The 15,533-nt window shown below is 32.3% G+C and overlaps 1 protein-coding gene across 5 annotated transcripts in view; it reads right to left on the reverse strand.

Moving 5' to 3' along the window:
• Nucleotides 1–15,533, reverse strand: part of USP15 (ubiquitin specific peptidase 15) — a 154,145-nt gene that overhangs the window by 102,474 nt on the left and 36,138 nt on the right. For 4 of the 5 annotated variants that reach the window (XR_007947652.1, XM_051961331.1, XM_051961334.1 and 1 more), the window contains exon 3: nt 10,836–10,966. Coding sequence is in view for 4 of the 5 variants with exons in the window: in XM_051961331.1 (XP_051817291.1) it covers nt 10,836–10,966 (131 nt within the window). In the remaining variant the exon portion in view is untranslated. Of the gene's footprint in view, nt 1–9,091; nt 9,217–10,835; nt 10,967–15,533 lie in introns of those variants that run through there. The other variant, XM_051961338.1, reaches the window with a different exon arrangement.

Consider the following 15,533-nt stretch of genomic DNA (forward strand, 5'->3'; position numbering starts at 1 on the left):
TGGCAAACAATTAAATTCTTAATAAATGCTTACTGGGTAGATTAATAATTAACTATTAAATATCTAAGACTTTTGCTATCTATATATCCCTGCTTGGCACATGATCATCTGTGACACACTTCCCTACAGTCTCAGCTCACCTAATTCCTCTGTCCGCACTACACTATCCCACTCTTCTAAAACACAGCCTCCTCTAAACAATCCTCAGGCATCATATTTATCCTCTAACAGTTAATAGTGCGCATAATAGTGTCAACAAGCAATTACAACTTCATGAATCTACATGAAAACTAGATTTATTAGAAGAGAAATGAACATGCATGTGGACTAGGAAAAATTTACAATCTATATATAAATTTGCATATTTATGATGGTAGGACAAAGTAAGGAGAAAATACCAGACATTTCCACATAAAAGAAGTGTGTTATAGAAGGGAGAAGGTAGTAAAAGTAGGAAAAGGATAAAAAGCCCTCCTGAAAGAGGCGCAAGAAAATGGTAAAAACCACACTATTTCCCCTAGGAACTTTTGGACCAAAAAGATAGGAAATTTTATCTATTTACAAAGGTCCCAGACACGCAAAAGTAGTGCAGATTGTCTGGTATCTGTCCTGATTCTTAAAAACACACAGGAAGTCCAGTGTGGGATGCAAAGAACACATTATATCAACTGGTGGTGGAAGGGAAACTATATGACACTTTGACCACACATTCAGGGCCTCCTGCATATTCTGGGTCCAGTGTTTGTAGAAAACATGAAGTTCAGGATACTCTTTAACACGCTTAACAATACATATAGGAACTCAAATACTTTGTGAAATTAATGTGTCTTTGTATACAAATAGGACCTGTGATTTTATTGATCCAGAGAAACTTAGATGAAGATTCTCTCTGCCAATGTGCAATTCCTTGTGCTTAGCAGGTGTTTATTTAACAAAATTAATGAACTGAATGATTTTTCTGAATATAACTCACTTCTCTCTTTTAAGTCATGCTATAGTTTCTAATTCTTACCTCTCCAGAATTCAAAGCACCAAAAACTCTGTCCGAATTAAGAGTAAAAGGTCAACGAGGAAATACCACAACAAAAAGTTTGAAAAAGAAAAGGGATAATGTGGATTAACTATTAAGAAAGATAAGAGAGAGACAAAAGGGAGAAAAAGAAATGGAAAGGAGCCCTTAACTATGGTGCAAAATACCACATACCCTTACCTTTAAAGATATAGAACTGTATTAGAAACTATTCCTGAAAATGGTCTGATGAACATATTTTTAAAATTCTAAATAATTATGTTCTGCACCAACATCCTTTGCTATTAAAAAAAAGTTTATTATTTGAACGTTCTCCAACTTTTTAGTTTTGTTCTATTTTAGTTGGGTAAGAAATTCTGTGAAATGGCTAACTCTAATTACTTATAACTGCAAAATAGCAATCAATTTACAACCAAGTTAATATATATATCTGTAAAGTACTGCAATGATGAAGGCTATTAAACAACAAAGTATAAAATTTCAGTGAATCATTTAGTTTAGACAGAATTTTAAAAATCAAAGCCTGGCAGTACCATAAACTGAATAAAATCCTATAAGCATTTCAAATTCAGGATGAAATACCTTTTCCAACATACCCTTCATTTTTTCAAATTTTTCTCGATGGTAATATCATCCTTTTAGTCACTTAACTGAAAGGTTTGGGTATAAACCTTCATTTGTTACTCATACTCACCCCTCACAACTAAATGATTATCAAATCCTGTCCTTTCTACATCTACTCACATTGCCATCAGTGAGTACAGTACAGATTCTCATAACCTTTAGCCAGGATCAGTATAAAAATCTCCTAAAATAGTATCTCTTCTTTAAGTTGCCCTAATTCAACCCATTTTCTACACAGCCACTTTGTTAAAGGACAGGTTTGACTCTTTGTCCATGTTTACTCCCTCCCTCAATTCAGTACTTTTAGAATCAAATATAATTTCCTTTGATGGCCTTTAAAACTTTATAACCTTGACTCTCTTTAAGATTAGTACAAGGACTATCTACTACATAAATTCTTTTATGAATTCCTCAGTTGCTAATCTTCCCTCTTTCCTAAACTATCTCACATTTATTTTTTATATATCATGAATATACTGTTTCCCTCATTAAGAATGAAGGTAGTGATTACTTTATTTTTTTCTCTCTATATCCAGGTACATAGAGAAGCTCAAATGACAGCATGGATGCAAGTAACTTTGTAAACCTTGAGGCACTATACCAGGGGTCCTCAAACTTTTAAAATAAGGGGCCAGTTCACTGTCCCTCACACTGCTGAAAGGCTGCACTATAGTAAAACCAAAAACTTTGTTTTGTGGGCCTTTAAATAAAGAAACTTCATAGCCCTGGGTGAGGGGCATAAACGTCCTCAGCTGCATCTGGCCCACAGGCTGTAGTTTGAGGACCCCTGCACTTATATAAATGCTAGTTTATTATTAGCCTATAGTCACCAAGGCTTTAGTTTTTAAGTCTCTTCTGCAATCCTGCTGAATTCAAGAATTGTTTAGAGAAATATAGTCATGTGCAGGTAATAACCAGGTTCTCCAGAAATATTATAAGTTTAATCTACATTTATTCTAGGCAGTCAACAAACCAACAATTAAATTCTGATTTGTAGCAATTGTTAATTTTTGAGGTAATCACTCTGAAAACTTAATAGTAAACTGGTTGGAGCTGGCTCTAGCATATCATACTCTGTATTCTTAGTGCTTAGCACAGTGCCTGGAATATATAAGAGGCTTAATAAATGCTTCTTTATTAACTCAGCTGGGGAGGGGTAAGCAGATACACAAAAGCTGTAAGAATTTGGACTAAGTGACAAATATGGATAGATCACTCTTTTCAAGAGCTGCAAGATTGGCAGAGTCAGCTTGACTGCTATTTGTAGTGGGATGGAACACAGTCTCAGGATTATAGACAGGAGGAGGAATCAGCCAGCTTTTCATGAATATGAGATATATACAATGAGTGTTTGTAACTTGATCAATATCTATACAAAGTATATTTAGCCACTGTTCTCTCCTTTAACACTGCATCAAATATGTTATAATCACAGTATTTTTCAAAATTTTCTATTAAATTTAAAACCATACTATAATTCCAATATACTAGTTGTATAATACAATGAATTCTATATAACTTTAACTTTCTTCCTAAAATTATTCTTCCAAATAATTAATACTTACTCTATAGCATTACATAAGAACATAAGGTAAAAAATGCACTTAGCTAAAGTAGTTGGTACAGAATAGGAAGAAAAAATTTAGACTTGGGACCTAAGAAATGATCTTATGTAATAGCTGAGGAAATGAAGTGAAGTAACCTGCCCCAAATCACAAAGATTGTAATTGTTAGATTTCAAATTCAGGTTTACTTCCTTTTGACAAATCCAACAGTCTTTCTACTACTTTCTTTACTTTTTGTTAAACACCAAGATCGTAAATTAAACAACTGAAGTTTTACTAAAAAGGGCTTAATTCTTTCCTGCCTTATAAGGGAGAGCTAGAGTTTTTACCTAGAGTGAAAGAAAAAATGAGAAATTATGGATATGTTATTTATTCCTTTCACAGAAAAGATACTGCAGTCCTCTATCTATATTTTATCATAAAGAGGTACTGATTCAAAGTTAAAGCCCTGGAAAAAGATGGAGAGAATGAATATTAAAAACAATGTTATTTTTTATATGTGAAAATATCTCCATGGGATTTATTATTAATGTGAAGCTGATAAAAATGAAAAAGAGAAACAAATATGTAGGGAATAACATTGCCCTAAAAGATAAAGATAGAAGAAGTAGCTAGATGGGGGGATTGGGGAGGAAGGGGAAGGAATGACAGAATGACATGACTACTTATTCTGAATGAGCCTTTTCAATTTAATAAAACCAGGAATTTGATGAGGAATATTATATATTTTTTTAAAGTTTAGATAATGTATTGAGTATTCCCCATATTAAATTATATCAAAATTACTGGGAAAGCCTTAAAACATAAAAAGTTATTTTTTAACAACAACAAAAAACAGGCAAGAAATTTTCTGAATAATGAGTCTATTCATTTAAGGGTCACCAACTACAACTTGATTTATTCCCTCAAATTCTTTATAGAAGCACTAAATAGGAAATGGGAGTCTAGCAGAAAACATTTGCAATACTACTTTTGTAACTTTGTTGACCAATCTATATCAGTCAGCATCTACTAAGTTCTTGCCAAATATTGGTCAGCAGAATATAGTATTTGAATATAAAACTTTGAATCAGGGAAAGCCAAATTATAATAAGAAACATTAACATTAAAAATCAATCAACTTGGTTGATTAATGATACATGTCATTCTATCATTAATATTTGTTATTATTCATTTTTTAAAAAGGTGATAAAGGTACTGTAATCTAAAGCTACCAGCAATAAGTTCAAGGTAGTTATACCTCCTATGAACCGGTTTCCATCTTTTTGTTGTTATTTCTACTAAAGATTTTTTTAACTAGTCTCCTGAAATCCAGACCTGATCATCTATTAAATTCCTCTACAAAACTATGATCTTTGAAGATAAATCATGTACTAGAACATTAAGTAGGAGCAGTGATTATTTCAACATAAAAATTGCCCTATTTATCAATATCTTTTGCTTAGAGATTCACGTTCCTCTACCTCTCAGAAAAGATTATTTGCAAAATTGATCTGTAGCATATCAAAAGAATAAAAGATCATAAATGCACTTAGCTAAAGCAGGTGGTACAGAAGAGGAGCAAAAAATTTAGAGTTGGTACCTTAGAGATGATCTCATTTTATAGCTGAGGAAATGAAGTAAAGTGACTTGCACCAAATCACATAGATTTAACTGTCAGATTTCAAATTCAGGTTTTTTTCTTATGCCAAAACCTACATGGATTAAGGCTTTGCTTAACTTCTTTTGTTTTTTTTACTGCATCTTCAGGCAAAGACTTCAGACTTGAGAAAATTCATTATGGGATAACCTCATCATCCTATAAAAATCATCAATTTTGATGCCCTACCTTCTCACTACAGGGCCATGAATTCCAAATCACTATTTAGGGTTCAGTATAGGTTTGTCTTTATGTTTTTCTCCTGGCTGTACTACTCTGGGATTTTTCCCCTTCCTTTTTCTGTTTCCTCTTGTTTTGTCTTCCCTTTTTAAACTGAAAGTCCCTTAAGGGCTGGGACTGGACTGTCTTTCTCTTTTTGTATTTGTATCTCTTTCTTTCTCCACATAGTGCCTAACACATAGTAAATACTTAATGTTTATTGACTACTAAATAAACTTTTAAATATTCTATGTTTTAAATAGCTTCTTCTGGTTAAGGCAAGGTATAATACACATAAAGGAAAAATGACCAGTAGAAGGAAGTTGAAAACATGTCACACTAGGAGAGACTGAAGGAACTGAGGATATTTAAAGATGTCATGAATATGATAACTCTCTTAAGAACTATCAATGTCGAAAATGACTGAATTAGATAGATTTACATAAGCATAGAGGGTAGACTTAATGACAATGGATAATATCTATGCAGAGGAAGATTTTATCTTCATTTAAAGAAAAACTTTCTCATGCTGGAACTGTCCCAAAATGAAATAGGCTGCTTGAGTTTGTAATAAATTCTCTCTGGATAGCTACAAGTGAAAGATGAATGGACAACTGTTAGGGATGTTAAAGAAAGAATTCTTCTTTTAAGTATGCATTAGATTAGATGAATTCCAAAGCTGCTGTCACTTCAAGATTCTGATTCTATATTTTCACAAAAAATTGAAAATAGAAAGTTTTACCTCACTTGTTTTGAACACACAACTCAAAGCCAATAAATTTCTTTTTCATCTCATTCACAAATAGCTAATCAAAGATATTATCTGTATAGCACTTAGAAGAGTGTTTGGACATTGATAAGCATTGTGGTAAAGTGGTACATAAATATGTTCCCTGTCCCTCCTTGCGAGAATCTTCTTCCTAGACAAAATATACTAGCTCAGATGGAGGGAAACCCCCAAAATGTAAACTCTTTTTAGTTTTAGTCATCATTTTCAGATGACTTGCTAATTCTTAGATTATCTGTCCTTGACCTGTTTCCCTGGTTAGTGAAAAAATGTATCTTCCATTTTCTTCTTTTTTCAATTTTTTATCTGGTTTTAAAATTTGTTTTCTGTCAAGAGTAATTGTTTTTTAAATGTCCCATTTAAGGTTTAAGGGAGTTTAATTACTGGGGAGAATTTATTTCTATCATTTCTAAGCTATTTGTTCCCATTGCAATTTGTTCTTCTTTGTATCTCTTTTTTGTTTCTTGCAGATTCTCTTCTAACCCTTGTGGTCAAAGACATTCTTTTCTCTCAAACTATATTGGATGTGAAGTCTTCTAAGTTTGCCTTTTAGGATTCTCTCAAGTCCATATTTCTTCATTGTGGTTGGGATTTTCTTGTGCATAACTCTAGCTTCAGTTTCTAGAATGGAGCTTTGTGCTTGAGTCAGACTGTGCTTTCTCCATTATTCTTAGAAAGCCCTGTTTATTTTTGAATATCGTGGTTAATTCAGAGTAGGCCCTATCACCTGCAGGGTTTGCTAGATTTTTTTTTTTTTGCTCAGTGTCCAGTAATCTGGGATAGGTGTTTCAGCCTTCCTTTCTTCATTGTCTTCTGTAAAGGGCCTGAATTCTGGAGAAGTACACTTGAAACAAAGATACTTAACAGTAGGGTGTTAACTCAGTTTGATTGATGAGATGATGGTTCTCTAGTTTACATATACTTAGTATGGTGATGTAATGGTTGTCTAGTTCACACATACTCAGTGTGCTGTAATGATGTAACCATACTGAACTATTTAAGGGCTGAGAGGGCTGGAAATAGAGACATTCCATCTTTGGCCATTCTCCTGGTGGCTCTCCTACCTTCTGTACTCCTCCACTAAGATCAAGGCTGGTCCTCTCCAGAGAGCTAGTCTGGAGAGTACAGTCTTCATCTTGCACATTCCTAAAGCCTGAATTGGATCTCTCTTGCTGTGATCCTGAAAGATTCTATCCTACCTAATGTTATTGACAGTCCTGTTATTGCAGGCTTCCTACAAGTACTCAGGTGCTTAGCTTCTTAAGTCCTACCCTGCTCTTTTCTTCTAGAGTCCCAGCAGGTTACTTGAGTGCTGTGCTAGATACTGGCTTGCATTTAAATCTTTTTCAGTGGCTTTGATGTGGATTGGCATAGTCTTGGCTCCTCCTGACGGGGGACAGGGCTGCTATATGCATTTTGCTTTTCACATACACTGGTTTGTCTTTGCTCAGAACTCCCAGATGATTCTGGCAGGCCTTTTATGTGGTCTTGGACTGGATGCAGGTATTCATACCTGTTAGTCTTTAAGTTTCTTAATTATTGTTCCTTCTGGAGTACTTTACTATAAGAGCTTTATTGTGGAACATATGGGGGATCTGAGTTCCTCTAAGTTCTAACACAATGCCATATTTTGGTTTCAAATTTTCAGTAAGTTATTTTTGTCTTTTGTAAAATTTTTACTCCCAAAATGTGAAATTACCTTCAGTGATTCAAAGCAAAAGAGCATTATAACTGATGGAAAAATAACAATAACAAACAAAAAGACTACTTAAATTTAGAAAGTTTAAGGTGATGGTATTGAATGAGGGTGATTGTGTTTATAACAATATAATAAAATTTTAAGATAACTCCACATAAGCTTGAGAAGTAGCAACATAAGAAATTTAATGGTTCATTATAAAATTTATTCTGGCACTATCTGGAAATAGAAACCACATTAAAAGTAACTCTCACAGAACATAGTACAAATTATTTTGTGCTCTTTTCTGGTTAGACAATAAAAAAGGAAAGAGTAAAACACTAAAGATCGATATAGATTAAAAAAAAAAATAAAAAACACTCTTATACTATACCTGTTTTTTTACCAATATTTTCTAATGCTAACAATGGTGCAATTTATATTGTTTTGTATATATGTTCATACATGAGACTCTATAAATCATTCAGCCATCAATTCTTTGAAGATTTATTAAGTGAAAGGTACTGTTAGGTATTTGGGGGACAAAAATAAACATAGGGTCCTAATCTTAATTCAAGGACTTTTTAGTATAGGTAGAGGAGATAACACACAAAAATGAATGCACAAAAACACTTAGTTGTAAACAATTCAAGACAGAAGTGCTAAGTTGTAAAAATAAGAAAATAAGGAGCAATTTTAGAATCAAGATTAAATTATGAATTTAAAAGCTACCTACTATTCAAGTATAAGCTCTTTTGACTCCATTTTGCTTAAGTGTAATAATTATTGATTAATAAAATTAGAAAGAAATTATGATTATGGTAACAATTTTCAAAATGAGACAAGATGAGGTGGGATTCACAGTACATAGAGTGTTAGCTCTCAATGTACCAAAAGGCTCTGTCCTGGGCCTTTTTCTATCCTTTCTCTGCAATCTCTTGGTGACTATCAAATCCCATAAAATTTTCTCTCTCTATACAGATAACTCACAGATCTATATATTTATCCCTAGTCTCTCTCCTGAGCCAAACAAAACAGAAGTGGCATTAATCCAGTGTTAAATAAATTGTGAGTATTAAGAGAATGGGGGCTGAGGGATGGATTGGAGACAGAACAATGCAGAATGTAAATGGTTAGCTGATGACGGGAAAGGAAGAAAAGTGAGGTTGGTGTAGGGATGATGGACTGGGAGCTTCATTCCTTGACTAAATATAAGTTTCTTAAGGACAAGACTTTTGTCTTATCTTCTTATCCTCTTTACTATAAAGTATGAGGCACTTGATAACATATTTGTTGATTTACATCAACTGTAGGCAAAAAGGCCACAAAAAATAGAGTATTTTCTGGTTGTGGCAAATAAAAACATTTTTTAAAACTACCATTTTAGAGGAATCCAAATTAAATTATTAATCATTTTGACTAGTTCTTCTCAAAAGATCATGAAGCTTTCCATAACTTTTGTTTTTCTATTGCAATTTAATTGGGCAAAAATTAACATTTAATCAAAGAACAAAAATAATGATTTCCCTAATGATTTATTCTGTTAAATATGTGATCACACAGAGTAGTACAAAAAAAGAAATTTGAATTTAGAGTCAGAAGACCTGGATTTGAACCATTATTGCCTGTGTGACCCTGGATGTCACTTCACTTATTCAGCTTCAGTTCATCCATCTGTAAATTGAGAGAGATTATATCTGATGACTTTAAATGTCACTTCTGGCTCTAAATACATGATACATTTATTTATTTCAATCATTTACTACTTTAAAGCACTTTCTAATTGTTTCCCTATTCTTCAAAATGTTCAAAACAATAAGTTTTTTATACTTCATAGAATTAGATTTTTAGAGTTGAAAGACACCAAAGATACCATGTAGGCTAACATCCCAGGGGAAGGAAAAAACTGATTCCTGGAGAGATCAATTTTATTTTAAAACACTTGTCTCAATTCTGATGGAATTCTCAATCCTCAACAATGGAGGATCCAAACCAGTTCCAACTGATCAGTAACCAACAGAACCAGCTACACCCAGCGAAAGAACACTGGGAAATGAGTGTGGACCACAACTCTTTCTGTTGTTTACACTCTTTCTGTTATTGTTTGCTTGCATTTTCGTTTTTCTTTCCAGGTTATTTCTACCTTCTTTCTAAATCCGATTTTTCATGCACAGGAAGATAATTGTTTAAATAAATAAATATATATATATGTATGTATGTATGTATATGTATATACACACACACACACACACATATATATACACACACACATATATTTTATTTAACATATACTTTAACATATTTAACATGTATGGGACTACCTGCCACTTAAGGGAGGGAATAGAGGGAAGAAGGGGAAAAGTTGGAACAGAAGTTTTTGCAAGGCTCAATGTTGAAAAATTACCCATGCATATGTTTTGTTAATAAAAAGCAATAATAATAATAAAAAACAAACAAACAAACGAACAGACAAAAAACCACTTGTCATTTCTCAGGAAACGATTTCTCTCATATCTAAGGCTTTGTGATTAAGGTTTTAAGAAAGATTTTATTTTTACCTCTATAAGTGCTGTGTCAATGAAAGTCAAAGGTAGCTTTTAACTTTATATTTTTATAAAACTTCTTTCTCTAACCAGAAATTCTCTAAACCAGAACATGCCATTATTACCAGTTTAACTAGGGAGTCTTTAGATATCATCAAGACTTTCAATTTTGGAAAAGTCAAAAAAATATGTTGAAACAAAACATGAAGCCTTATTAAATCCTGCAAAATCAAATCAAGAACAACTGCATATTCAACCTTTATTAAAAAGAAGTATTTCAGAGTGGCTATAAAAGTTTAAATTTTTCTACATTCAAAAAATAATTACCAATGCTAACTTTGTTTTACCATTTCCAAATAACTCAATCTACTTGGAAGCAAATTATATAATAAATTCAGTCTATTAGCTTTCTTAGATTAGCAGACCTACATTCAGAATATGATCCATCCCTATTAGAAAATGTATATAACATAACAGAGACTTCTGCTTCTGCTCCCAGTGAGAAAAACTCAACCGACTGGACAAAGTTAACAAATCTACTCGAAGATATTTTAGTGCTTAGCACTCTTAAGTATATAGTATCGCCCTATGCTTTTAAGAATAATTTCAGTTTTGAGAGAAAAAAATCCTGACTAAAAAGTAAGCACAGAACTTTAGAAAGGTAACTATATAAAATTCTATTTTAAGATTTTCAATATTGTATGCTACAATGACAATAAATCCTGATCATTCTTCAATGCTGAAAATTACCTTGCGTGCTATTGGTTCCTGACCATCCATCAATGTGTACCAGCTGACAAGTTTATTCCAGCCTTCAGTTGGCAATAGGATATAATCCAATTCATCAATAAGATGTTCCTTAAGGGACTGAGCATCACCATCTGTGAGAGAAAAGTTACTCTTAATACATAAGATGTGATAGTACTTATTTCAATATGTTTAGGACATAATATATTTCACAATCTAATTCTCTTTGATTTAGTACTTTTTAAATATAAGAAATTTCCAAGTACTGATAAAAATATACACATGGTTTTAATTAATTGGAAAACTATGAAATCCAAATGATGATATTTATCTAAATTAGTTATCTTAGGAACTGTTTAAAATATACAAAAAATTATTTTAAATTATTAAAAAGAAAATTACACACACATACATACACAGAGCAGGCAAAAAGCATGATTTCTGCAAAAAAAATTAAGAGATAAGGAAGTCATATTCAATCTTTACCATCTGACAGTTGGAAATAGTCCATAAAATAACCTAGATCCACTCCCCCCCACCTCTGCCAAAGTCTGCAAATGAGGTATTAATTATTATGACATTATTATATACATTATCAGATATTTAATCTGTGACCTGGTTGCAGATCTAAATTCTACTGTCAAATTTCCTGTTGAAATGGAATTTCAATGACAGGGCAGTCAGAAATGTAATGGTAATTAAGTAGCTATAATCCTATTGGAAATGCTATTTTATTTCATGTTCAGAATAAAATAAATAAAAAATTTAAAAAAGTAGTTTTGATAATACTAAAATTCTAACCATCCCATGAGTTAAAAATAAAGAGTTCCTATTAAAATGAATACTTTCAAGATGGTCTGGTCACATCACATGCAGTATTATATTTTTATTTTAAAAAGATATGCTACTTAGTACATTTATAATTTTTGAAGGAAAAAATACAGTACTAATATATATTCTAGCTCTTTGCTGGAAATCAATGAAACTTTTTGGCTAAAAAGCTAACTTAATCTAAATCAATGAACACAATATTTTAAATAGCAGGATTTAGAAATAATAATAATAACAAAGCAATTTGCTATTATATAAACACAATTTGCTACAATAATTAAAATATGCTATTGTGCAAATAAAATAAAGGTCTTTCTGGATTTTAAAAAATATTCTACTAGTTGTATGTAATTATATTCTAGTTTTCTATGACATTAATGTACCACAAGTTAAGCTACTCTCCTGCTGTTGGACATTTGTTTCTATAATTTTTTTTATAATTAAGAAATAAAATTGCAATAAAGAGCTTTGTATACATAAATATGTTCCTTCTTTTTGATAATATATTGCAAATCTTGCTTTATATTTTGAATCTATCTCAGTCAGATGGAGCATGTTCTTAAATGATTATTAACAATTTGTGTTTTCTTCTTTTCAAAGTGTTCTGTTTATATACTTCCAACTATCCATTGGAATGAACAAGAGCTACCTTTGAAAATTCTAAATATTTCCTTAGGTTTTTAGTTGTCCTTTTTGCTAGCTGGTTCATGTGGTTTTCTTTCCCTTTCCCCTCAAAAGAAGTTCTAGCAGAAGGTAGATAATAGATATGGGAAAATCAATTATAGGAAGAGGAAACATAAGAATTAAGACCACAAAATAATGGCTTCCCCCCAAATGTCAACCATCTAGAAGCAAAAAAAGATAAAGAGTATGGTTCTACTCATCCTAAAATTAAAAAAAAGATTAAAAAAAAAAAGCTGAATTTCCTAATTAATATTTAAAACAGATAAAACAACAAAACTTTTTACTAAAGTCATTTACATTAAGAATCAATCTGTTTTTTAAAAGGTAAATAATCATTTTCCCCCTTGAAAGAATAAATTTGTACAATAAACCCAGAAAATAGTCTTTCATGTCATTTCTTATGTCCAAATAGCCAAGTACTTCAACAATTAATAGAAACCAGTAGGAATATTTACATTTTAAATGTAATTGCATCATGTGGTAACATCAAAACAAATGATTAACTAAGAAAGACCTCATTTCTTAAGTGGCTTTACTACTTAGAGGCTTCTCAAAAGAAGCCACCATGCCCAAAGAAACTTATTACTGGGGAAACCTCATCACTCTTCAATATCCTATCAACCTTAGAATTCTATGTCATCATCATCATCATCATTCCTGCTGCTTGGAGGGTGGAGCCATGAACTCATTTCTTTATATAAAGAACTTAGCTCAGAAGATTCCCTTATTTCTCATTTGGCTACATTATTTAGGGACTCATTGGACTTTTTTTTTTTTAAACAAGCCTCAGATACCTTCCCCTTCCTCTCCTTGTTCAGCTTCCTTTTGTAGATAGTTTTCCCTCGTTAAATTGTAAGCTTCCTGAGGTCAGTTTCTGTCTTTTTTCATATTTATATCCCTAGCAATTTAACACACTGGCTGACAAATAGTGAATGCTTATAAATATTTATTAACTAAATGACTCATTTAAAAAATACTTGCTAGCTGGTTCATGTGGTTTTCTTTCCCTTTCCCCTCAAAAGAAGTTCTAGCAGAAGGTAGATAATAGATATGGGAAAAATCAATGGGTATTATAGGAAGAGGAAACATATAAGAATTAAGACCACAAAATAATGGCTTCCCCCCAAATGTCAACCATCTAGAAGCAAAAAAAGATAAAGAGTATGGTTCTACTCATCCTAAAATTAAAAAAAAAAAAGATTAAAAAAAAAAAGCTGAATTTCCTAATTAATATTTAAAACAGATAAAACAACAACAAAAACCCTTGTTACAAGCTCTTTACCTCATTTAATTTAGTAAATTTTCGTTATAGCAGGAAAATAAATTACTCCAAATTCATGAAGATGTTTGTAGCCATAATTCTGAAGTGAGTGCTTTATAAATTACATATCCTTATGAATTCTATATTACATGCTCATAAAACTTTCTAACTTAAGTTTGAAAAGTTTGTTAATTTGGAACTTAGTATTCATTTTCCCACAGAAACAATGTCATAAATGGTAGTCAGATAACATATCCCATGAATCCCTATTTTAAATCTTAATGTACTAAAGCACAATAATGTATTAAGAATATTAAAGTATGTAACAATGTCTCTATGGGAAAGAACATTAGAGATCCAATATAGCATGTAAATACCTGACCTCTTTCTACAGTGAAGGATCAGAGAATACTCATCAAAGGATCTCTAGTCTAGCTAGATAGTGGGGAGGGCAATGGCCCTCAAGGAACTAGTTGTAGCTACTACTGGCCTGGAAAAGACCAAGGGAACTAAGACGCAAGGGAGAGCATGAGTACAGTGAAGACTGCAGGGAGAAGGCTGGCACTTATGTTGGTATTATCCTCAGGATAGTTTTTGATTTTAACTGGTTTCCTGGTCATCCTTTTCTTCTTTCTTTTATTGGCCTAGGGCTTTCCTTTACAATATCCCCCTACTTACTCAGGAGGAGGAAAATTTTATGCTTCTGAATGATATAAATAAGCATTTTTATATTATAAATGCTTATTATTATTATTTGGCACCTAATATGTACTAAGCACTATACTAAGCATTTGACAAATATTACTTCAATCTTTCTATCAACTTTGCAAGTAGGTGCCATTATCCCCATCTTACAGATGAGGCTCAGATGAGATAAAATTTATAGTGCTTTACAAACTTTAATGTGATAAAATCAATTTTGTTTTAGACCATGGCTTCTTTCCTTCTAAACCCATTTAAACAAAACAGTATCAAAACTTTCCCCTGATTTTTAAGTCAAGCATTCAGACATTTAGAAGTGCTCCCTGCTAAATTGGTCCTTTTTTTTTTTTTTTTTTTTTTTTTTGGCCTTTTTCACAAAGACCCTCAAAGAGAAAACAAAGATTACACAGGGAGCTTTCTGGGTAACGGTTTCTGATTCTCTATCCAGGAAGTGGGAAGCAATGATCTTCTTGGTGGAATCATTAGCTCTCTGGGTTTGCTTTTCTGGTACCCTGTCACTCAAGATCACCTGTTGTCTCTTTTGGGTGGGCCTCATTTACATGTGGCTCAACTTCATACTTACTGGCTCCCTGATTAGAATGTAAAGTCATTGAGGGCAGGGACCATTTTTTTTTGTCTTTGCTTAAAACCATGCCAGGCATATCTATATATCTATAGCATTTAAGAATTCCTTTACTAATAATCTAGACAAATTATTCAACCTCCCTGAACTTCGGATCTCGTCCTCTGTAAAATGAGGTTAATAATGCTTATTATATTCTTCCACATGAAGATGTTGAATGGAAAACATCCTTTAAAATTTAAAATGCTATATAAATGTGAATTTTTAATTATACAAATAACTAAGTGAAAATTCATCTATTTCAGGAAAAATAAAGAGATTTAGGCTTTCCTACACAGTAAATCCAGAAGTTAGATTAGAGGTCTGTGTTAAAAAGACAGAGAATGGAAAGGTAAGAATACTATAATGGTAGAGGTAAGAATGGAAGATGGAAAATGGAAGAGCAGGGTGACATGACAGGGACAAGGGAGAAGTAACAGGAAAATCACATAGGATTTACAGTGTTTTTCTTCAACCCATATCTAATCGTTGACCAGAATTGGCTCTGGTATAGTAAATGTGAAAAAAAGGTCAGAGTTTTGATCTTAGGTTATGAGGAAAAAAAAGTTAAGAAGGTAATTTTAAGTTTTAGTACTAAAGG

This window comes from Antechinus flavipes, chromosome 5, assembly GCF_016432865.1.
Source record: "Antechinus flavipes isolate AdamAnt ecotype Samford, QLD, Australia chromosome 5, AdamAnt_v2, whole genome shotgun sequence".
Taxonomy (NCBI): Eukaryota; Metazoa; Chordata; class Mammalia; order Dasyuromorphia; family Dasyuridae; genus Antechinus; species Antechinus flavipes.